This window comes from Callionymus lyra, chromosome 5, assembly GCF_982586985.1.
Source record: "Callionymus lyra chromosome 5, fCalLyr1.hap1.1, whole genome shotgun sequence".
Lineage (NCBI taxonomy): Eukaryota > Metazoa > Chordata > Actinopteri > Syngnathiformes > Callionymidae > Callionymus > Callionymus lyra.
In genome coordinates this window covers 16,240,086-16,265,502 of record NC_141822.1, presented here as the reverse complement: position 1 = coordinate 16,265,502, position 25,417 = coordinate 16,240,086, and the positions used below count along the sequence as shown (strand labels likewise).

The window sequence follows — 25,417 nt, the reverse complement described above, 5'->3', positions numbered from 1 at the left end:
GACAAGCTTCTAGATGCATCACCCCCCTCGATACGCCCTGACCTCTGCACCCACAGATACACCAGTTCCTCTTGCAGACACCACCGACCATTTGTCTTCATGTCATCAGTGTTGAAGGATCATCAGCGTGTTGTTTGAGGCGAAGAAAACTCATATAATGTCGCACATATTTCCTTTCTTAACGCTACAGTACATAAAACTGTCATTTTGTTTTTCATATTTTCTGTTTGTACCTCTTAATCTCAGCTCTAAATGTCATACTCGGCGTGGAATAGAAGTGAGGGACAACTGCATAGCGACTTCTTCTCGTGTCTAAAATGTACCTTTGTTTTTCTTGTCCAGGAGAAACGAAAACGTCAAACGGAAATTGAGGAGAAAAGAAGCAAACTGGATGAGCTGGTGCTACAGCTGCAGCATCTCAAGGTAGGTGTGTTAGCGAGTGTGTTTGTTGTGTTACCCTTTTTTTGTAAAGTAGCCCCTTTATTAGCAACATCATCACTTCCTAGTTGGTCATGTGATGCACAATTTACTAATGGTTTTGTTCGGCAGTTGTGAGTCAGCGGAATAAATTGTACCTTTTATTTTTTGGGGGGGTTCACTGTTGACCTCTGTTGTGGAAAAGATTTCTAGTGATGCAGTGAAGAGTCGAGGTTTCACTCACTTCATCGTAAACACAATGAGATCCTGTAGGAAGTTCTGGGCCAGTGGTTGAGGTGATATATCACATCTTCTGTCTTCTTCTCTCACTCCTCTCTGTCAGAGATAGAAAAAAAGAGTTTTTTCTCAATCACGCACTCGCTGTATCAACACGAACATTGGCCTCTGAGCTCCCGGTGAGCGTCCGTCCAAGTATTCAAACAGATCCGTGTTTATTTGCACCAGTTTACACTTGGACTCCCACAGATGGTTTCTGCCAGCCTCCCCTGCAGCCGCCAAGATTAAAGTTAAACGGAAAAATAAAGATTGGAGGTTCAAATAATAAGTGCTGGATGGAGGAGAAACAAACCGGTGTGGAGGATTAGTTTGGAAATCGTCGGCCATTTATTTGGAATTCTTGACCTTTACAGCCTGTGAAACTTCACTTGACCTCAGACTTTCAATCAAAATGGTCTCAAATGTAACTCGGAGCGAATGTATGTACATATTTTTTGAAATAATATTATGACCACCCTCCTCAATATTGTGTTCCCAGTCCTACTCAAAAGCAACGTGAAGCTCAGAGGTGGATTCTTACATTCCACTGTCGCGGTTATTAAGTTTAAAGGAGCATAAGGAAAAAGAAAACATTGATTTTTCTTCTACATTGTTCATCGTTTAATCATTGACAAACCTTGAACTCCACAGCGGAGCCTTCAACGCTAAAAATAAGGTTAAAAAGCGCAGATCGTTTTCAGTCTCATAAAGCCTTTCCAATTTTTTTACACTTCAACCTTTAATGAAGAAGAAAAGATGAACAGAATAAGAGTTATTACATTTTTTCCTGGCGAAAGGCTGCCGTCAAAAAGGGGGTAGCAACCAAGCTAGCTAGAGCGTTGCTCTCCTTTGCCGCCATTTAAATCTCCCCCTCTAATCACTCCAATGAGATGACGGCGGTCGGACTTCAAATAAAAATAAATAGCTTTGACGTTACCACTGATATAAATATATACAGTATATATATATATATTGTAAGTACTAACAGGGTCTTAGTAGGGACAGATGATTCTAACTGGTTAAAAATCTGACGTTATAAGAATCACATGTCAGAATAAATGACAGACTTCAGACAAAAAAAGGGTATCAAATGTACTACATAACATTAGGAGAGTTGGAAAACTTTTTCAAGTGTTCCCCATGAGTCTATCAAGTTGACATCAGCGACAATAAACATTATATCATAAGATACATATTAGAACATAACAAAGAAAACAATGCAATAACAAGGATTACATCTCCGTAAATGATTGTGTGCATGTACATGTCAAGGTGTTTCATCAAAACATATTTAGGGTCATTTTTGTTTATTATTCAAGTTATATAATGAATGCAGTCATTGACTTCGTAGCACTTCAGATCAGTGTTTGTATTTGTTTTTTTTCACCACTCCAGAAGTGGTGTTTGGAAAAACGCAGGATATTAAAATGCTGTACAGATGCTGAGTGGGCGCTCGAGTGGCTGTGGGTGCTTTTATTCTACAAACACTTGTTGGCCAGATTGAATATTTTCAATAAAAATACATTCCTGCCTTTAATTAGAGCCCGTAACACACTCGGAATGAATGAATCCTTTCTTAGATAGGTCATAGACGACGCTGCTTTCCGGTCTTTAACACCCACTTCTGGAAACATAGAGCGCCCGGCAGCATTGATTAAAGACATATGTACGCGAGGGATTCTGGTCGTTACAGATCCGTGCTCTCGGCAGACATACATGGACGTTCAGTGACGCACCATCAAAGCTGCAGAAAATACTAACAATAACCATGTGTTTTGCAAAAGTACTGCCGTCCAGATCGTTTCATATGAGCCCGATAACAACGGGAAAGAACAAAGTCACACAGAAGCATCACACTGGTTACAGGAAACCAGGGTTTAATACTAGTTAGGAAAGGTTTACTCCACTCATCTATTGCAAAATTGTCTGTTCTTTATTTGACATTTTGCGTGTAGCTCAATGGCAGCGGTGTCCAAACTTTTCTCTTGTTTAATTTTTAAACACAAAAACACCACTAAGTTCTCTTATTAAACATCACATTATCAAGTTAACACTATATTAAAAACTCTTAATTCTTCGCAGACATGTACATCAAAAAGTCTTTAGGATCCAGCATGGGGATTTCACTAGGAAGCTCGACTCAGTAGTTCTGATGGTATCAGGACGAAAAGAGCTGATGTGACGTTTTCCTTTCATCACTATTGAAACGGTGGATGTTGTCCATGTGAAATCTGATTAAGGGCCACTACTGTAAATACACTTGTGGCCGAATTTAGCCTCTCAAGTCATTTTATGTGGCCCGCCGGATTGTTGGCTCAAATAAAATACATTTTCATCTCAATATGGTGACTTCCAATAACCATCAAAAAGTATCTTAAAGGAATGGAATTTTCTTGGTGAGTGTTTGATAGAGGAGCACAAACATAAATCATACTCATACATACTATTTGTAACGTTTTTAAATATATGTTTTGTACGTCCTGTTGAGTAAAGGACTTGATTTCAACTCATGGTTTCTGGCTTGTGACAACTAGCTTTAGCTAACACAAATGAGCAACACAAAGCAGTAGAAACATATTCAAAGATTACGATCAAACAAAAATAACTGTTTGCTGGAAAAAAAAATTGCACCTTCTCCGATCTCTAAAGTGTGTTAAGCTCACTACATATTTGGAGTAACCAAGTAAATAAGTAAAAAACTTTTGGTGTAAGTCGCTTTTTTTGTAGATGAAGTCACAGGGAAAAATAATATTGGGTTAAAAATGGCCGCCATAAACTGCTCTGGGTCTGGACTAAGCCTGTTTTGCCTTATTAGACAACAGTCATGCTCTCACTATGGGGTGAATATGCATATTCCAATCTCAGTCCAATGACTGTTTTAAAATAAAGAAGAGCTCTGTCGCTCCAATATTAAGCAGGTTACAGCCTTTTAAAGTTACAAGTCCCCCGACATTTTGGACCTATTTCAGGAACTTGTGCAACTCCGTGTACTTCCGCTGGTATTTTACATGTTGAACTAAGGTTGGTCTGTCTGACAATTATATAACAAGTTCATCATCTATTGAGTCTGTGTCAACATCTTGTATCCATTAGTGCAGTTCAGATAAACCCAACGTTGAGATCTGGATGCCTCTAATCACACTAAAGATCTCACATTCCTCCATCTCCCGCTGATCTGCAGTCGGCAGTGAGCTGTGTTTGGCTTCTTCAAAGACAACATCAGCGAGACTCCACTCCAGATGTAATCAACATCTGCTCTCCCAATCCCATTGAATGGCAATTAACTGTGAGAGCAACAGTCAGTCAGCATGACGCTGGCTTTGTGTTGCTCTCTCTCCGGAGACAAACACAGACGATAAGAACCTCAGAGGGCGGAACCGTTTCCCCCGTTCTCTCGTCGAACATTGCTTTCCTTGCTGCCGTTTGCCAAACCTGACCGAGGGCCAGAAAAATCCACATCCTCCGGTTTATAATTCTGACATGTCAGAGGTCCACAGGAAGTGGAAAGTATGAGCATGAGAGAGATCAGAGAGCATTGAGAGGAAGTGACCGCTCGTTCTTAACTGAAAGAAGCATGAACCTTTGTCGGTGATGTTCACCTTCAGAAAATGTTCATTATGAGGGAAAATAACATTTACAAACAAAAACAGTGCAGTAGGAAATAATGATGAATGACTTAAACATACATTTGCAAAATAAAAAACTTCTTATATAAAGTTCCTTTGAATTTTATTTTTATTTAAACTGCTTTATTCATGTAAATGAAAAGTACATTTTAAGAAAACACTGTAAGGTTGAAAAGGTTTAGGTTGGTAAAAAAAAAAGCTTAAAATAAAATAAATATATCAAGAGGGCAAACCTGGGAGGGTTGATTCATTTGCAAATTGCCATATATTACTTTTTCAGTTGAATATTCATTTCTCAAGGATATGAAAAGTGTCTCGTCCTTCTATGATGTGTACAAGTAAATGTTTGACTGTTGTGATTGTTGACTAAAAAGTCAAAAGTCAAAAGAAAGATGCAGGAATAGGTATTTTGTTTTTTGATTTAAACAGAAAAAATCATTTGACAGTTGGTTCTGACAGGAGGCGCTGAAGATGGGTTTGTTGTGTGTTTGTTTGCGTTTTCATGGTGTTGATCTTTTCAACATACAGCCAGACTGTCAGAGAACAGACCGAGATTAACAAGAGGATTTTAGTAACCAAATGACGATATAAATGGTTAAATTTGAACATTTCACTTGAACTCTAAAAAGAGATAATGAATAAAATTATAACCAGACCATCCAAACAACAAAAACAAGTAACCTAGTTATGGTCTAATGTGATATAAACTATAGTGATGAAATACTGAGAGTTGCCGAAGTATAAAAAATATTTTTAAAATCCAAATTATGGATCTTAAAAATGCTGAAATGATCTTAAATGAAGGTAATCTACCATTTAACAGGTATTACATATGGTATACATTTAATTCAGAGCTGACCCAACTGGATTCCAGGGGGTCTTCTACCATGTTGGCGCCCCTCACAAATTCGGGGAAATCTCCCACAGACAGACAGTTCTTTTTTTATGACCATAAATAAAAACATGTGCATATTCTAACGTGTTCATGTTTGTACCTCAGTCCAAAGCCATGCGGGAGCGATGGCTCCTCCAGGGGATGGGAGCCGAGGTGGAGGAGGTCCGGCGGAAACAACTGGAACAGGACGAAGAACAAGGGCGGAGGCTGGAAGACATGATACAGAGGTAAGATTTCCAGATGCACTTCTGTCTCGTCGGCGTGCGTCTTGGAGGATTTCAGTTGTTCTTGGCAGCTTGTAGGTTGTAGGATGTAACACATTTTTGTCGGATGCTAAAGCAGGACCAGATGTGGTTTTGTCTGCTTCTCTCACAGCGATGTGACTGTTGTCCTCAGATACACTGAAGGTTCACGGACCTTCTCACAAGTCTCAATAAAACCGTTATTAGTGACCATATTTGGGAAGCTTCACTTTAATAGCCACGCTTAAGCCCAAAAATAGAATTTTGTTACACCACATCTGGCTCACAAACAACTAAAATACACATTGTACAGCAGTTGCTTCGGTCAGCTTGACTTTCACACCGTGTGGCGCGGGGCCACGTGCAGCCCTTTGACAGCTTCTGTATGGCCGACATCAAGGTCATGTTTTGATGCTCACAATAGTTCAATTTTTTGCAAATTTATTGCCGGATTATTTTGTTATTGTGCATTCCAAATGCTGAAAAATTATAAAGTGTTTTCTTACATTAGACTCCCAGGTTTTCCTGTGGGATCATGGGTAAATTCATTGTATGCTGTTGAGTTTAAAAAAAAGTGTTGAACTAGGAGTGAATATGAAGTGAGTCAAGAAGGTGTGACCGTGAAAGAAAGTGATATAATGATATCTTCACTTCCTTCTTTTGTGCATGAGGGAGGAGCTTCCTGATTGGCCGGCTGTGTTGTCACTTATTCCAACTGACGCAGGATTCGATCACTGGTGTGTTAGCAGAGGAAATCTTTTTTACACCAGTATTCAGTGACTTCAAATGTGTTGTCTTCCATCAGTTTTTTTTTAACCATCTGAGACACTTTGTTCTCTTACAAAGAATGATTTTACTTTAACATATTAGCTTCATCCAGGGGAAGAACCTCACCATCTTCTCCTGATATCAGAACTTGAAACCCATTTTAGATGGAAAAGAAAATGCGTCTATAACAGGAACCAAATGAAAAGCTGAAAAAGTGTTTCTGTCTGAAACATTTCAAAATTTTAAACAGAGAAAACATATCCTTATAAATAAAAGTGGAAGTGATGGTAGTCATAAGAAACTGTCAAACAATATGACATTTTTTGTTGTTGTGGCAACAAACCGATGAGATTGTTCTTTTCCCAAATCACATGCGAAAATTACAAATAATCCACCAGAGACAAGAGTTCCTTAACATAAAGTGAGAGGCTTCACATGTGACCTGCAGAAATTCACAAATATATCCAGCAGCCCCTCATTTCATAGGCAACTGATGTGAAAACCCAACTTCTACCCTGTCCGAAATCTCAGCGAATGAGAGGTTACGAGAGTGGAGTCCATTATGGCGTAAAAATTGCATACTGTAATCTTGCCTCGCTTTGTTTATACAACGAGTCCCTTGGCAAACACAGCAGAGTGGGCGTGGTTATGGTAAAAAAGATTTCATATCCAAGTGTTTTCTGTGGGTGGGGCTTAAGCACATTTTCTAATGTACAGTAAGTAAGTAATTTGTATTTATATATTTCAATAAAAAGGACTGTTTTGTACAAACAGACACATACTGATTATACAATAGAGGTCCAACATCGATTTAAGACTCACTTAAATCCACACAATAGTTGAACTTTAAAGACACTGAGGACATGTACAGGTGCTGGCTAGAGAGGAAAGTAGTTTGGAAGAGGAGTTCAAGAATCCATCTTCATCACCCCAGATAGAAGATTACATTGATTCAATATTGATCATATGTCGGACTGGTTAGTTCTGGTTGACATTGTGCAATCAATGATGATTCAATGTTGAATCAATGTTACCATTTCGCCGTTTAAATTCCATCCTGATAAGAGACAAAGTAAAAAGAATATAGATAATGGAAAAGGGAACGTTTGTGGAACATCTGTGGCTGTTTGTGATGGAGTTTACTGTTAGAATTAGTTGAAAATACAACGTTGTTTCAATGTTGATCGAGCACTTTCAATGTTGATTCAACATCAGATATCAATGCGTTTTTCTCTTAGATGTGAACGAAACATTCACTTGCTAACGTTCTCAAGGAGCTAACTCAAGAAGTGAATCACCCGATCGGTTTTCTAGTAAGAAATAAACCTCAGACCACTTATTTGAACCTCTAGGATGAGAACCTCTTCCTAAATCTCTACACATCCAGTTGTCTCGCTTTGGAACCCTATTGTAAACCATGACCTGGATGAATGAGAAGAGTCAGAGTTGTTCTTGAGAAGATTCTACCGACGGAAGAGGGGTCCCTGAGGAGGAACTGACTGGTAGTTTGGTGGATTTTCCCCAGACTGTGTCCTCTGGATTTCGCACTTCAAATGATACCAGATCCAGACAGTCACAGGTCTGATTCTAGATCTGATCCCAAGACCATCGAGTCAGGACTTCATCAGCCGCGGTTCCATTACATGGGCAAGTGGAAAGCTGAGGCGGACTTTAACTCAGCGGAAAACAGTCGAGGAGCAATATTCCGAGAGTCTTTTAATTAAGCGGCGCAGACGCGATGCTCGAGGTCGATGCGACTCCCTCACCTCCATAAACTCTGGGCATTAACCCGGCTCAGTCTGCCGGCAGCTCATCGTCAGAGCAGCAACAACATGGTGCGTGGTCGCAACATCTGATCCTGGAGCAGCAGAGTGAGCGGCCGGAGAGAGAGTGTGTGACCGCAGTGATTGTAGAGAGAATTTATGTGAGTCACTTCATTCAGCAGCAGTTGAATAGACTTTTTGTCTCGCACTTTATTTTTGCAGAGCAGATATTGCAGTCTGCGGTCGCTTTTCTTTTAAATAAATCCTAAAGCTACTGAGGCCCAAAATAACTTGCCATGTGTCAACAGTCCGTCACAGACAAAGTGCTGTCGAAAAACCATTCATCGATTCTTTTCACTCACAAAGACTTTTTTGACTAATATTTTGAAACTCTTGTGTCTGGAACCTTGATTCATGTCATGTTTCTGCCGGACGCCGATAGATAATCTGTGTGTGTCTTCGACTGCATTTCTAGAAGAGGTGTGGCATCTATATTTACACCCTGTGGGAGACCATCCCAGAATATCTTGTAATCTATGCTTCAAGAGGCTTCTCCAGTGATAGCTTGATCGTGAGGCCAAGATAAACACCTGTGGTTTGTTTGCTACGTTCACATGGAAATGAATCAAAATGACATTACAAACAAAGTAATAAAAACATCCTCTTTTAAATATCCTGTCGCTCAGTTGGACCTTTCACGTGATATCTGGGTACATATTTACAAACAGCTGATCACAGTGAGACTGAGAAAGCCTTTTGATCAGGTCTCTGTGAATCTTTTTTTCACTTCTGTTTTAGAAACGTTGATGTTTTTGCCGCTATTTGACTTTTATCTGATCTTTTATTGACAGTCAGAACGACACAGAAAATGCGACCCACGCTTTTTAGATATGCGGGACAATTTTTGTTCATCTAAAGTTCACACTGGAGACTCGTACAAGTCACATTTTATCGGAAACAGATTCTTTTAAACATTTCGAATTGAACGTTAACCATAATTTACTGTGGAAAAAAGTGCCCATATGTGAAAATTTTGGGCGTGAAAACGTTATTCCTTTTTTTGTTCTCATGTTACTTTAGGGGCTCTGTATAAATACGAAATAAAAAGATTAAAATATATATATATATATGTATAAACAAAATTATTAAACTAAGCTACAGTTATATTTCACTCTTTTATTCTGTAATGCCACCACAAAAAAATCCTATGTTCCGTTTACAACCCTGGCAATACACGTTTCTGATGTTATTTAGTTTTGAATTAAAAAAAATTAAAAAAATGTTTTGAGTAATGTCTCTAAAAATGATTTTGGACTTTTTAAAATCTCGTCCACCATAACCACATCCACTCTGCTGTGATTGGTCAAACATCGACGGTTGTCACGCAGCGTCATCAATCCAAAGAAGCGAGGCGTTCTGTAGAAGGAGTGAAGCCATTATTGCGTTATTTATAATGGACTCCACTCTCGTAACCTCTCGTTCACCGAGATTTCAGACGGGGGAGAACTTTATAAAGTAATAAGTTGAAAACATGGTCATGATGAGAGACTTACTGCATCTTAAAGAGGAAGACTTAAACATTTGAAACATGTGAGTGAGTCAGAAGAGGGGTTTTTTTCTAGTTTACTTTATATTCAAGAATAAATAACTTTTCACTTTTGAATTAAACATTGAACTTGTGATGAAAAGCTACAGAATAAACAATTCTACACCAGTTGTATACTTTCAATGTGGCCCATTTAATTACATTAAGGGTCTGGAGAAAGTTCACGTACAGGCTGCAATTTAGTATAAACCACGACCACTATAAAAACTACAGCCGCCTCCTGCTGTAAACATTCCCAAATTAGGATGAAGTGGCTTCAACTCAACGCACAGTAGCCCTGAGATAAGTCGGACTTCTACGACCGACTCTATCGGACACTTTAAACGGCAGCGCTCGATCGAGACCCAACAGCTTCTACCACTTCTTCTCCGACACAAGCGTTCGTGACGAGGAAGCGTTTCATGTCGAGGAGCAAAACGACGGCGAAACAACGGAGCCTTCAGGCCCGACCCGTGTAAGCGTGCAGATGGAAAACATATCGAGGGGAAAACAAAACACAAAAGGCCAGAAGACAGTCCGATCCTTGTGTGGCGCTGTGGGGCAGCCCCGTTGTTGACCTTCAACTGGAAATCGCATAACGTGAAGAAAACAGAGCGACAGTGCGATCTTTGTACAGGTTATATACACAAGCGCACGCTGCCCGAGAGGCACCGGCGGGGGAGACGAGAGGGAGGCAAACACAAGACGTTTGCCAGGTATTTTTCCTTCCATGTGTGACTCGGGACAAAAGAGTTATGAGGAAAGAACAGCCGGAGTGTTTACTGACTTCTTTAAGACGCGCCGCCACAGATATCCCTATCATTACGTGGACCGACTGAGTAAACAGAGCGCGAGCAGCAATGAGCTCTTTTGGAACGCCGCGCTGATCCGACCCATTTCCCACACTGAGCTACTTTGGGATTATTGCTGCTTCATGGTGAGCGGCCACATGTGGACGACAGATTGTCCGGCTGCAAACACGACCACTGGAGGCACATTTGGACTCAAAAAGAAAGTGTTTTTTCTCAGGGTTAAAAAAAATATTTTGAATGAGAAATAAAGTCTGATCATGGACGTCAGTGGGAAAAGGTTGGAATGTTCTTTACAGGATGGATGAGAGATTGTTTAATTGATGATAAACCTCAAGTATTTTGGGGCTTTTGTTCATGAGTGAGGGAGATTGACTTATCGCTGCAGCGCCCTCAGTCATTAGGAGTCTATATCAATGAAAAAGAGCTGAGCCAAGAGACAAAAATCCTGATGTATCCATGTTCCTTTTCCCATGTATGATCTCCACAATTGGGAAGTCATAGAAAAGAGAAGATACAGGTGGTGTAGAATCATTGGCTCCTCTTGGTGGTTTGCAACATTTTTAAGGAGGAGTCCAAGGGGCATACCCAGGAAATATTGGGAAGTCTTTCAAGGGGCCTAGAAACACTTTGGTCTTCTCTTAAAAGTGCTCATCTCTGTAAGCTTCTTTCTTGGTCCGTGATGTTAAGAACACCTCACTAGTTAAGGTGTCCAAGCTTCTATCAATACGGTGTAAGAGCAGTTCTACTTTGAGTCCCTCCTGGATGACTGAGCTCTTGCCTTTTTAAGGGAGTGATAAGAGAGTTCTAAGTTTAGACATCCTGATGAAGAACTGACCTACGCACTATAATCAAGATAATGGCTTCTGAAGAGACTGGATCTTGAATCGTGTGTTCCATCCTCCCCTCACTCTTGAACAAGATCCTTATATACTTAACCAGTGACACCGTTACAAAGGGAAGTCCAGACCTCACTGGACACAGATCTGACACAGAACCAATAGACCAGACTCTGAAGGTGGGTTGTGAGTTGTATCTGCTTGATAGTTTCTCATCGAAACCTTTTTAGATAAGAGCAAAACAACTCGCGAAGTTCTGGTCCCAGACTCGACCTTATCTAACCCGCCGACTGTCCCTCAGGTGGTCGATACCGTTTCATCTTCTCTGGTCGGACAATCAATCAATTACGAGACCAGAAAAAGCTTTTAGCTGTAAACGGTGCTGAAGAGGCAGATTTAGGGGCTGCAGAGATCCAGGAGGCGGACCGGGCCTCACAGAACTATACTTAACTGCAACAGAGCCCAGTCAAGTGGCCTGTATCCAGTTACATAACGCTCCGAGAATATTTGGATTTTCGTCTCACAGCAGCAACAAACGGAGCTCTTAGTGCAGCGGGAGAGAGGGATGCAGCTCAGCTCTAGATGACACGTCGGCCGATAGTTCAAGGAAGATAAAGACTCGGACGTGAAGGTCGGCACGTTCAGCACCTCAGAGGGAAGGAGAGGTAAAGATGACGTTTTTGTGGCGTGAAGTTTTTTTTAGAGTCATCCTGTCCTTACTTGACCTCCGTTCAAACCTGGTCTCCTAAGATGTACTCAAATGGCAAATGTAGAAAATGTGTCTGAAATTGATTTCTAATATTTTCTGATCCTCTAAGCATGATGGGAAGTTTTAATCAACACTGGTTTAATATTCATGTACAGTATTGCTTTCATCTAAATTAGAATATTTTATCAAATTACTTTTATTTATTTTATGTGTTTTTCTTTATCCTTAATATCCAACATATTACAAATGTATACCATTAGTAAATGAATAGCAATACAAATAATAATATTATTATATGATTCGTATAATACAAGCCACAAAAGTTAAACCTTTTTCTAGAAAATACATAGAAAGGTTTATGAGTCAGTGGTCACCAGAGGGCGCCATACACAAACAGGATCGATCTAGAACCGCCGATGATTCTGAATAATAGTTGAAGATCTTTATCTTTTATTGTAAAATCGTGGGATAAATTTAAACGAAAAACGGGGAAAGAATAAGCACAGAAATAGAATCCAGAAGAAATACATTCCCCAAAATAACAAAACAAAAACATTAAATATATTAATTAGAAAAACTGAAATAATGAGCACAAAAAAAAAATTATATGAAAAAACAGTCATACAGTGTCGTCCAGATCAAGGTTCCTAACAAGAAAAAAAAAAAAAGGAAAACACATTTCCTACTTTCGTTTCAGCGCGATTATGTTAAAAAAAACAACTCTCTTCTACCAGAGTTTAATCTGATAAGACGTTTATTCTTCCTCTTGACAATGATGCTCTATTGTGTTTGTGTGTCACTGCCCTTGAATTGCTTTAGATAAACAAGAACAAACATGTTATGCAACAATAGTCAAATGTAAATTATAAATAAATGGCCCCGAATTTGTCAAGTCCCATAAATCACAAGCAAACTATGTAGAAGTCATGATAATAAAGAGGGAAGATTTAATAAGTTCTGGATATATTATATTATAAATTTTAACGAAAAACGCGGAAAGAATACGCACAGAAACAGAATCCAGAAGAAATCCATTCCCCAAAATAACAAAACAAAAACATTAAATATATTACTTAGAAAAACTGAAATAATGAGCACAAAAAATAATTATATGAAAAAACAGAATTGTTTCTCAAGTTAATGCACTACACTTTTTTTCCCTAAAAATGTACCAAAACCTTTTTCTAATGCTTACTTAATCACACCAAAAAAGGTTGGTAAATCTGTACATAAACTGTGTTTTAACAAACTTAAAATGTATGAATAACAAGATGAAAAAACTGGCAGAACCGTTCGAATGTTTTTCTTCTATTTGGGGGGAAAAATTGGTCGGACAGGATGAAGATGGCGCGCTATCTTTCATCCAGTGAGAAGAAAAGGAAAGAAGATAATGATGGAAAACAAGCTACTTTTAGCCACACCAGAGTTGAGTCATGATCTATTGTGTGACATGTTGAATGATAAAAGGAAGACCAATGATATGAACCAGTGATGTACAATAGAACCTGGAGGTTTACCAGAGGCCAGTATTGAGGGGTCACTAGCAGTCAACATGTGTCTGGACGTCAACAAACTGATGTAACCCCGCTGAATAGCATTTAAGCTAGCAGTCAAACCATCAGAAACTAAAGAAGAAACCATTTTGTTTGATGATTTATGAATATAAATGTTGTTGTATATATTATGTTAGCAAACACTACGAGAGACAACTTGACCAAGTATTTCAAACTGGATTATGCATTAAAAAATAATGATATTTTTAGCTTCAATTGATACATGGACAACAATACATTTATGATTCATTGCGATCAATTTTATAACAACTTATCATGAAAAATTACAAATGTAAACAAATTATTTCAGAAAATTTGGTTTAGTTAAACTTAACTGAACCTCATTATACTTTTTATATTGATAATCTTTTATTTTATACGTGTTATATGCTTGATACGTCAACATCTTCAGCCAAGGTTGTTTCTGCGAGCACCATGGTGACGAGTCGGCAGTGTCGTCCAAATCAAGGTTCCTAACAAGAAAAAAAAGGAAAAAACATTTCCTACTTTCGTTTCAGCGCGATTATGTTACAAAAACAACTCTGTTTTATCAGAGTTTAATCTAATAAGACGTTTATTCTTCCTCTTGAAAATGATGCTCTATTGTGTTTGTGTGTCACCGCCCTTAAATTGCTTTAGATAAACGAGAACAAACATGTTATGCAACAATAGTCAAATGTAAATTATTAATAAATGGCCCCGAATTTGTCAAGTCCCATAAATCACAAGCACACTATGTAGAAGTCATGATAATAAAGAGGGAGGATTTAATAAGTTCTGGATATATTATATTATTAAGGCTTAAACATAGGTTTTGCAAATCACAAGCATGGTTTGGCAAACGTGTGAAATGAATAAAGAGTCAATCAAGATCAAAGTTTAAGACTCCACTTTCTCCAGAAGCAAACGGGTCAATTGATCTGTTGCCGGGACTCAGTTGTACCCCTCAACAAGAAGGTGTCCAGTTATCCTGAGTAGTGGTCCGACTCCTTCCTCTTATGACCCAAAGATGGTTGAGCTTCCCACCTGGACACGTCATTCCACCCTTCATCAAAACTGAAACCAGGACCTACAGGTGCAGACCTTTGAAGCACCACAAACTGAACTGACAAACCATCAAACCTGCCTGTAAGAAATGTCAACCAAAGACTTCAATACTCCATATAGGATGCAGTTAATTCAGACCTGAGAACCCAACATGTGACACCATAAAAAAACACAGTCTATGTAACTTGATATCTTTAACTGTTGGGTTCCTTCACACATGCAAACATTCTGCTTGAACTGGCAGCAGCAGAGGAAGCTGTGACGGTTCTCCTCCCTGACTGCTTCCTCGTATTGTTGTTCCATCAGTCTATTAGTGTGTGTGTGTGTTTGTGTGTGTGTGTGTGTGTGTGTGCGTGCGTCCAACATCAACAGCTCACTGATTAATTTAATGCAGAACTTTAAGAGTTACTTCGATGCACTTTGTTAATTGCAATAATACATAGAATCTCAGAGTCACAAGACAACCAGACCTAAAAAAAAAAAAAAACATAACATGAGGTCTATTTTTATCTTCTGCTGTTTTATGTCAGTAATATTAATTATTCAATAAGACAAAGTTAAAAATAGTTTTACTCCAGATATTCCATCACTCAGCAGTGTACGCTACAACTCTTCTTCGCCTACTGTTGGCATTACCAAAGTACGTTACTGCCTGCTGCAGTCAGATAGCTATCAACAGTATTTTATTTTTATCTATTAGTTAAATATTTAAAGATGTCAGCAATAATATAGACTTAAATTCAAATCCAATTGTAAGAGCAAACAAGTGACTTGGAGAAGGTCTGTACTCTCAAGTGCTTCCTACTGTAGGAAAACCTGTCAACGTTCTTTGAAACTTTCTAACAATCCTGTCATCTAACATCATTTCTTAAGGGGTCTTTATCTTCTCCTGCTTATCCTGGATCAGGTCGCACAGAGGACCATACTTTGTTTTTCCTTAATGACATAGTCTAGCTTTCCCTATAAGACTCAGAGGAATTACCAGACCAGCACCAGTCCCACTACTGAGAAAGTTCAATTAGGATTTTCTAACTTTCAAGCACAGATCAGGGCATCGTCTGCATAATTGCCGACACCGTGTCAATCCAACTGTCGATCTAAAGCCATACTATTCCCTTGCTCTTGAACAGGAAGAACCCCCCCCCCCCCTCCCACTATGGGCAATACCATCCATCCCAACCCGGATCCACACCTTATTCCAACCATAAACTCTTTAGCAGTACTTAAGTAATTGATGTGGCTCAACTTTTTACTCATCCTTGTCCTGCTGTCACTTCTACAGGCTGGAGTCTGAGATCGGAACGCTAGAGAACGAAGAGTCGCTAATTTCTGCCAAAGAACAAGCTCTGCGAGAGCGACTGAAGGAGACGGAGCGATCCATAGAAGACTTGCAAAAGGTTCGGCAACAAACACACACACATCGGCGATCGACCTCAGGCTCACTCGCTCTCTAATGTACAAAAACTTTTTCTCTTGTTTCCCCCTCAGAGTTTAATGACCCAGGATGGAGGTAAACACGCCTGATCTGTTGGTGTGCACGCATGTGTGTGAATCTAGATAATGATCTCGCTGAGACTGGACAGATGCACGCCAGATCACACTCCGGGACTCCTAAAGCCCCGCACATACACACCAACCACTCACACAGACACACACACACACACACACACACAGGACACAGGCTCAGCAAGACTATTGACAACCCGCACACACAAGGCCATGACTCTGCAGGCTGCAGGCGTGTTCTTTATCTCCTCCCTATTCACCGAAAGCTCCGTAAAGCCCCCCTGAAGCTTTTGTTTCTCACACACACAAACGCACACACTCACTTCTGCTGCATAAGCACCGCACCTCTGTGTGCACAAAGACACTTTCATCGTCGGTGTGTTTGTGTGCATGATGTGTGTTTGTTTGGGGTTGTGTAGGGTCAGTTGGAGGTGTGGCTGGCGCCCCTTCCCTGGCCTATGTGCGCTTTAGGGTGTGGTTTCAGATCCCTAAGGTGTGCGCATGTGTGTCCGCGAGAGTGTGGTTTCGTGAGAGTGGGTTTGCATGTGCGGCTCTGGCCTCCTGACATCCCTTCCCGACCATGTCTCACTCGCCCCCCTGTGCTCCCGCTCTGTAGAGACCCGCGGCTGCATGTCCGGCCCTCTTTCGGACCCTCAGCACCTCGCCCCGGCTCAGACCGGCCGACCTGTCCCCGGAGATTTCTCCGCGCCAAGACCCGGTAAGACAAGAGGGAGGAGAGGCGAAGGAAAGGAGGGATGAGGGAGGGAGGGCGGAGAGGGTGAGAGAGAGAGAAAGGGAGGGTGGAAGGTAGGGTTTTTTGGGTCGCGGCCAAGTTGGGATTATTTTCAGGACTTGGCGAGTACATCGACCCGATGACGCTCGCAGTAATACCCGCTAAGTTGTTTCTTTTTCTCACACCAATTGATTCCTGTGTGTCAAGAAATGATTGGTTTTAATGTCGGTTTTATTTGGGTTGATTGACACCTTCACTGGAATCAATCAATGAATCAAACAGATACTTGTGTAAGTACTTTTGAAGTTAGACAGTTGTATATATTCTACATTCAGTTTTCTTTTTATGTGGCTAATTTTTTTAATTTTTTATGATGAAACGACAATCAGATATTAACATTTACTGGAAAAGCACAAAGGCTGCGCATGCCTGTGCCAAAGGAGCTCATATTACATGTGCCTTAGGGGGCACTATACCATTGGACCGTCTCCAAATACATTTTGGAGTAATTTCGCCAACAGATCACATATCCCTCCTTTGTGGAGATAATTATTTAATTCTATCCATTTATCCAGATTAATCATCTACAAAGATATACTTTCATGCACTACTAAGGAGGTTTTTGTTGGTACTTGAATCCTGTATTAGACGATTAAAAAGTTACTAAGTTTGCTGTGAGTTCCCTTCCTAACAGTCCACTTTCCTCCCCCCTTCTCCCTCACTCTCACCCCTCACTCCCTTCTAACAGCCCTGTTTGCGATGGAGATCAACGTTCAGCACGACCCGCAGACCGGCGAGCAGCGAGTCCTGTCGGCCAACCGGGTCAACCCCTCGGACGCCGCCTCGCGGGGCGTCAAAGTCTACGACGACGGCAGGAAGGTGGTCTACGAGGTGGCCTCCTCCGGCGGGGTGTCCACCACCTCCTCCTCCTCCGCCGCCGCCGTGGAGAACGGCTGGAGCTCCGCGCAGGTGGACCAGCTGATCCAGCGGGCCGCCAGACCCGGGGGGGACGACGGCCGGCGGGGTCACGTGGTGGTGACCCCGGCTTCCCCGAAGGCCTACGTCTCGGCGGCGGACGCGGATGATCTGTCGCCTCCGTCTTGCGCGCCGCCGTCTGTCCCGTCGAGTCCGCCCGCCCAGGTGACCCTGCAGAGGGAGCCCAGACTAGGGATGATGCCGCCGGCCATCACCACCCAGCCGGGCTCCACCTCGGCCCACGAGCCGGCGCCTCGGGCGACCTCGGAACACCCGGTGACCATGGTGTTCCTCGGCTACCAGGACGCGGAGGACGCCAGCGACAGCCGGCACCTGCTGGGCTACGAGGGCGCGGTGAAGGCCGAGGTGGTCCTCATCGACGAGGACGACGAGAAGTCCCTGCGCGAGAAGACCGTCACCGACGTGTCGCTCATCGACGGCACGGCGGCCGACCTGGTGTCGGGGCGGCCGGCCACGTCCGAGGGCGCCAGCACAGAACTCTCCTCCGACGGCAGGGAGCCCGACAGCGCCTCCTCGCCCCCACCTCCCAACCCCGACGCCGACACGGCGCCCCCTCCTGGTCTCACCCCGCAGACAGGTACAGACAAGAGGAAACGCTGCGAGTGCTGCGTCCTCATGTGACTGAATCTTCTTCCTTTTTTGTGATCGGCCCGCGACACCTTCTCCTCCGGGTCCGGGTGGTTACTAACAGAAACACTGCCCTCCTCCCCTCCTCTGGACTCAGCTGACACTCATGCACGCACACACTCGCTTGACTCTTCACCTCAAAGCTCTTCCCCCTCTGTCGTTTTTTTTTATTCTTCTAATCCTCCGACCACAGCCGGACTCGCATCCTCCGCGATGTGGATGTAAACGTTTACAGGGAACAACAAGTGTTGACTCGCGGTAAACAACAAACGTACAATCGATCCTTTATAAGCTTCACAGCGTCAACGTAAGACACACGGATATTCTAGACTCCAAGAGTTTCTCTCTAAACACACACACACATATCCCCGAGGAGTGTGACCGGACCGGACCGGACGAGACGGCTGTTGCCTTGATTTCTTTATGTGCCTCTTCCTAGTCATAACAAATCATAGCCGATATTAGAATTTTCAATTAGATGTTTTTATTTTGAAGGGAGAAGGCCATTCGATTCGACGAGGCCTTTGTTTTATATTACCTCTGCCACTTTGCTCTTTCTCTCTCTCTCTCTCTTTTTCTCTCTCGTGTTTTCAACAAATGAAGTCACTTCCTTCGACCCAGCATCCGTAACTTTTGGCGGCCAAAGCGTCAATTCTTTCCAAAATACGGGCACAGCTTAATGACCTGGGTGAGGAAACTTTTGCTTCCTCCCAACAGAAAAAAAACAACTTTATCTTGGTTATTATTCTTCTTGTATAACTAGCAGACGAGGACATTTCTTGGATCGTAATGGATGTCCGAGATATTCGAGCACTGCCAGCTACAAGACAAGATTCACAAGGTGCTACAAACTTTTTTCCCGCTCAGTCCGTCTCTTGCTAGTCTTGGGAACGAAGCGAACAATAGTTGCTGGATAAATTGTTGGAGCAGCAGCCAAAGACACAAGAAGTGTGTGTGATCAAAGTAGTAAAAGAGTAGTATTGAGTTGTTGAAAAAAAAAAACGTACAGTTGTAGTCTTCCACTTAACAATCGTAGTCCTTCACAAAAGTATTTAAGCTAGCAGCTAACAGCTAGCGTCTCTGCCCCCTAAGGACAACATCACTAGAATTACTATTAGCTTTATTTTCATGGTTTCACAACCAGAAGTTTGAAGGTATAGCAGTGACAAAATGGACACTCCAGGTTTTATATTCATTTAACGGATCTTCCCATTTTCCTGCTCGATGAGATTGGCCGGATGTGCCAACCATCGACTCCTGTATAAATACAGAATGTAAATATCCACGATATTCTATTTATTTTCCATATCTATACATAGAAATGTATTAATGGACACGATAAAGGAGGGAAAAATCTCCAACATTTCATAACTTCACTGATTTGCTGTGTGGCAACCCCAAAATCTCCACTTCCTCCTTCACACAGGAAGTGAACTAATCACAACAACTGGAGTTTGCATGTTTGCCTTTAACTCACTTTCCTCCTCATATTGTAACAATTTTTACCAGTAACACAATTTTCCAGTTAGTGATCAACATATGCAATATAAAGCCGTCAGGCCTCTTTCTTTATTTTCTTTATATTAATGGACAAATAGCTGTTTATAAATAACATTTATGTTCGAAACATTGCATTTTGGAAAGATAAACCAAATTACAATTGGATAGCAAAAATTGGCCACATTAAGAATAAAAATACAATAGATAGAAAAAGTATAACTTTAATAAATAGATCACAGAAAAAAAAGCTTAGTGTGATATTGTAACAATTTTCAACATATAATAAGTCATTTTGGCAGGACGTTACGCCACAGCCATCATCATCTATGCAATCATTTATACAAACAAATAAAGTAGTTCATGAACTTTCTCAATGTTCAACGTGAAAAGGAAATAGTCCATCACAGTCAGTCAGAACAGTGTGGTAGTAGTGATGTGTTGATGAAGCTTCATGAAGCATCGTCCTCTTTTTCAGAACCCACTAGATGGCGCTCTTTACTTGACTGTGTAATCTTTGGCTTTTACGAAGCACCTTACACTTTATTTTTAAGCCAAAAGAGCCCCCTGCTGGCCTCTGAAAATCATAACACTGATTCATGAAGCATCATCAACCCATTTCTTCTAAAAATGTGACACTTCAGACCGTCTTGAAGATCATTTTTCACCATCTGATCAAAGTCAGAACTTGCAACAGACAAAAAAGGACCATGGGACTTAAAGAGGTGCGATTGCTGCTAGAAATTATCGATCAATAATGTAGATATTGATTTCACATGCAGGGCCGTATATAATTATCTCACAGTCTTTGTTTTATATCTCACGGAGTTTGTTATTTATACTAACAAATTAAATTAGCACACATTATGCATTTTAAACTGTGTCAGTTAAACCGTAGAACGAAACTTAACAAGTTGTTTTTTTTAAAGATATAAAATATAAACTTTGTTTTTGAATGTGAAGCCAATCGAACAAAATAGTATCAGCCAAATAAAAGCGTCTGGTAACAGACAAGATTACCAACACACTAAGAAACTGTTACATGGATGTAAGAAGATTCATTTGGAGTGTTTAGATTCCCCTCAAACGACATGTACGACTCACTCAAAGACAACAGGAAGTGGTACAGCTGCCCTGTTTAAAAAGTCTCTCAAGTATTAAACTTAAAAAGTTTGAAATGTTCACATTATTTAAAAATAAACGTGATCAACGATGCTTCACTCTCTATGTGAGCGGTTAAAGTAGAGCACCAGCTGTGTCCTGCAAACTTAAGTCGGACCAACAAGATTGATGTAATTAATCTTACTTGCGGCGACAGGAAGTCGATGTGTTCACTCTAGCGTTAGCGCCGCCAACTGGCCAGTGCATGAGTTTCTTCTGAGAGTGGCGTCGGGAGTAGAGTGTGTATCGTGTCGCGCGACCGGACAACTTACTGGAGCACTTACAAAGCGAAAGAATGCAATTACAATCCGAAGGGAGGATAAACGAACGGGACTAGACCGAGAAAGCCTTGTTTTGATGAAGCGTCGTTGGGTTTACCACTGCCACACCTGCAGTACCTGCTGTGGTGCCGACAACCTTCCCTCTCCTCCGCCTGCTCCTTTCATTTTAACGGACTGTTGAAACAGAGGAAGGAGCCATTTTCTATTGTCGATCCTCTCCTCCTCACTCTGTACTTCACCTTCACTCTCCATCTTGGGTCAATAAAGCTGACTTTCTCCAGTGGCCTCCTGCCGTCTCTCGCTTGTTGTTCTTTCCATCTGTCTCTAACGCCACTATTTCATTGGCTGCTGACAAAGAAACGATCACACGCCGTTCTTACTGCACCCTTCCTGTCGTAATCCCACTGACACTAACACACACTCACGCTTCACACACACTCTCGTACATGTGGGTTAATGAAAGTAAATCATGACAACATGAACATCATACAGACTAGTGGGGGAGGTAATATTCTGAAGAAATTATTGAAGTTTTTTTATTGTAGATTTACTCAGGGATAGATTGTTGCCTCATTAAGATAATAAATAATTGAATTTTCAGTGAGACTTCAACATGGATGGTTGAGCATTCGTAGCTTGATCTACTAGAATTTAGTTCATCTAAGAACAGTAAGTATAGAATAATAAACTTTAACATAGCAAAATCATATAAAAGTATAGTGTACAGATTTTATAGATTAGTTTAGCAGTTAGATTAGCCGAATTGTTTTGTTAATATAGTATAATTAAAAGATACTGATTTTTAATTCTTACGGATTACAATAAAAAAAAATTTATTTATGTTATTCTATACAGTACAGTAAAGTTCTGTATGCTGCTTACATTACATGTAAAGTCAAAATCAAAAGAACAACATATTGAGGATTTTAATTGAGAAGATCAAAGAGAGGAAGGGGTTATATATATATACAGTATATATATATATATATATATATATATATATATATATATATTATATTTGAACCATTTTAGATCAGGATAGTACCACCATATAATTTTTCATGGAATAACTAAAGCGTACAGTAAAACATGTTACTTTTTCTCTCTTTATTTTCACTATGCATATTCGCTTGAATTGATTAAATGGAAAATGGAAGCGATGGAATAGAAATGATGAGATGTTTTTAATTGCACTTACGATACATATATAATAGTAGGGCACAAACCACCTTTACATTTATTTATCAAGATTTTTTTATTTTGAAGTTATAATTCAATTACTTGGAATTACTGGAATATGCCAGTGGACATCTAAACGTTTGCTGGAATAGCACATAAATGCGAAACATCAACAATAAAAAAACAAGAATCAGGTCTTCCAAGTTTTCCATGTTAATAACAGGCTTTAAAGCGGCAGTTGACAGAATTTAGAATTGATAAACACACTTTTGATGCATTTCTATCGAAGGAAGACACTTGTTTTGTTGATACTATAAAATCCTGATGAAAACAGAAGGTAAGTCAGTCATATTTTTAAAAAAAACTAAAAAAAACTCTCTTCGGTGCCCTCTAGTGTCATGATCCAGCAATGCATGCAATTGAACATTAACTGCATCCAACTCACGTGCATGAGTGTTGAGAGAAAGACGACAATAACTGCATCATTTGTGTCAGTATCTGAACAGCATTCTGGAGACTCACTGATGCAGATTCACGCACACATACTAAACGAAACAACTGTTATACGACAAAGAACACAAAAATGATCAACAGTACAGCCACAACTGTGTGTCACTCAGGTCAAGAAATAAAAATGCTAGAAGATCTACTTGTACAGGCCGTTGCTCAACTCTTGCCGTACAAATCATGGTGGTCGTACAACCTGGAAATATATCTTTAACATGACGCTAGCTGACGTTTGGACTGAAGACGGCAAAGCTGTCAATACACATGCATCAGATGCAAGGTTGAGATTCTTTGTTGTGAGAGACAGACGAGTCCAGCAGTGCATCAGTGGCGTGTGCGTACAACACGTGCACAATATTTAGAAGGTAATGAAGATACAGCTGATGGATGTATAATAAAACCAGATGACAGTATCTATGGAAACACTTCCACGTGTCCCTCCGTAACGTATTCCAATATGGCAGCAACACAACCAGATTACTATCAACAGAAGTAAACACCAAAGATCATTTATAGAAAATCAACGCGGTCAAAGTGAAAATAAACAAAAAAGACACACTTATGAATGTTCTTAGAGGTTTGATCCAGCATCAATATCTCCGTGATTCTCCTCCTTCACCAAACAATCCTTTCCTTCAATGTCAGTTTTACCCTTCTTGGAAGTCTCTGTGTAATCTCTTCCTTATCTTATCTTAAACAAATCTTTGTAGGTCACTGTATCAACATAACACATTTGTCTACTTTCATTTTAAGCCAACGTTCTACATTAAATCTCTTGGCGGGAAAGATTTTGCCCCAAAAACTTGAGTTCGGCGTGTATGACCTTCATTCATTTTTGCTCTTTCAAGCCCGAGACGATTGTTAAATCAACTTTAATGTCACATTTGCATATGATGAAAAACTGGATTAACATAGAGCAGATTTACAAGTTACTTAAGTAAAGTTGGTTTGTATTTAAAACAGACAAAGGAGCTATACATAAGAGAAAGAAAACAACATAATATGTGACAATAACAAATAATTGTGTGTCATCACAGGGTACAGTGTTGCCACGGCAACAGAAAACGGACATCAAGGAACAGCCAGAGCCAGTTATCCTGCCGTGGTGAGTGTCAGCTTCTCTACGGTGACATAAAATGACAAATGTTCCATCAGAGCTGTAGTTGATAACAATAGATGGAGACACACTGATAAACAACCAGAGTGCAGTAGTTACATCATTATGGTTGGTGAACACTTTGTTACTTTGAGGGGATGACATTTGAAATGAGGCTTTAATTCAATAGCTGATCCACAGATCTGCTCTTTCAGTTTAATTATAAATAACATAAACCCAGAGAATAACATTATTGAAAAAAAAAAAAAAAATCAAAGTTATTTGTGTCAAAGTTCCGTTCTGAATCAATGATTGTCTGCAAGACACTACAGGAAAAATGATATTTCCATTAATATCAAACCGAGTTTAGTTAATCATCTGTGATCGCTGCGAGTAAAAAGGTCGTCGAACGAAAACAACCTTTTCAAATCAGTCTTAATCATAAACTTAAGAGTTGCGAGTTTCACCAGGAGTGATCATGAGTAGCATCCATCAGGTCACTTGATTGACGGACAGGTGACATCTGACGTTTTGTCCTGACACTAACTCCAGACCCACAGGAAAAAAAAAAAAATTGACACCACATGGTCACTGAAAAACGATGTTTATGAAGCTTATCGGACCAATTTGAAGCCACTTTCTTTGTCATAAGCTGCGTGCATTGAAAGATTTCATTGGATCAGCCAGCTGTCAATCAAAACAGCTGATTTGATGTTCGGAATATGGCTGGACTGAGCACACGAATTGTTATGATTCATCAACTCAAATGAGTCAATTGATTTATTCAGTTCAAGAGTAAAGTCAGGCCAAAAAACAAAAGGCAGTTCTGAAGCGAGCGGTCCGGGACAGCAGCATCCCTTAAAGATACAGTGGTGTTTGAATACAATAGACAAAAGGAACTATTAAAAACATTTCTAACTCTGGTCAGTGGCCTAAAAAAAAAAAAAAATCACTGAAACCCCCACAGGGGACGAAGAGGGCACCACGAGGGAGGCAAGAATGTGGGGGGGCAGGGCAGGGGGTGTGAGGAGTGAGGGTCCTGGCCGCGGTCAGATTGTTTCGCAGCTGAATAAATGAATGGAAGGCAGCAGGGTGGTAACCTGATCCCGCCGCTCGGGCCCATTGTGCTGCCCAGGGCTCTCTGATTGTCTCTGGAACCGGACAGAAAACTCCCGGGACCCCTGCATTATTCAACACGCGTGGCCAGAGAGAAGGGTGGGAGGGGGGGAGTAGATAGAGAGAAAGAGAGGGAGGGAAAGAAGAGCAGCTCAATGTCATGCTGTTCTGAGCTAGTTCTTTCCGTTA

General features: G+C 40.7%; 1 protein-coding gene across 2 annotated transcripts in view; it reads left to right on the top strand.

Annotated features, from left to right (window-relative positions):
* Positions 1-25,417, top strand: part of palm2akap2 (PALM2 and AKAP2 fusion) — a 68,287-nt gene that overhangs the window by 18,579 nt on the left and 24,291 nt on the right. For both annotated transcript variants that reach the window (XM_087791128.1, XM_087791127.1), the window contains exons 3-9: positions 343-423; positions 5,320-5,441; positions 15,812-15,926; positions 16,018-16,039; positions 16,652-16,753; positions 17,517-18,341; positions 24,054-24,121. In XM_087791128.1, the coding sequence (XP_087647254.1) occupies positions 343-423; positions 5,320-5,441; positions 15,812-15,926; positions 16,018-16,039; positions 16,652-16,753; positions 17,517-18,341; positions 24,054-24,121 (1,335 nt within the window). The remainder of the gene's footprint in view (positions 1-342; positions 424-5,319; positions 5,442-15,811; positions 15,927-16,017; positions 16,040-16,651; positions 16,754-17,516; positions 18,342-24,053; positions 24,122-25,417) is intronic.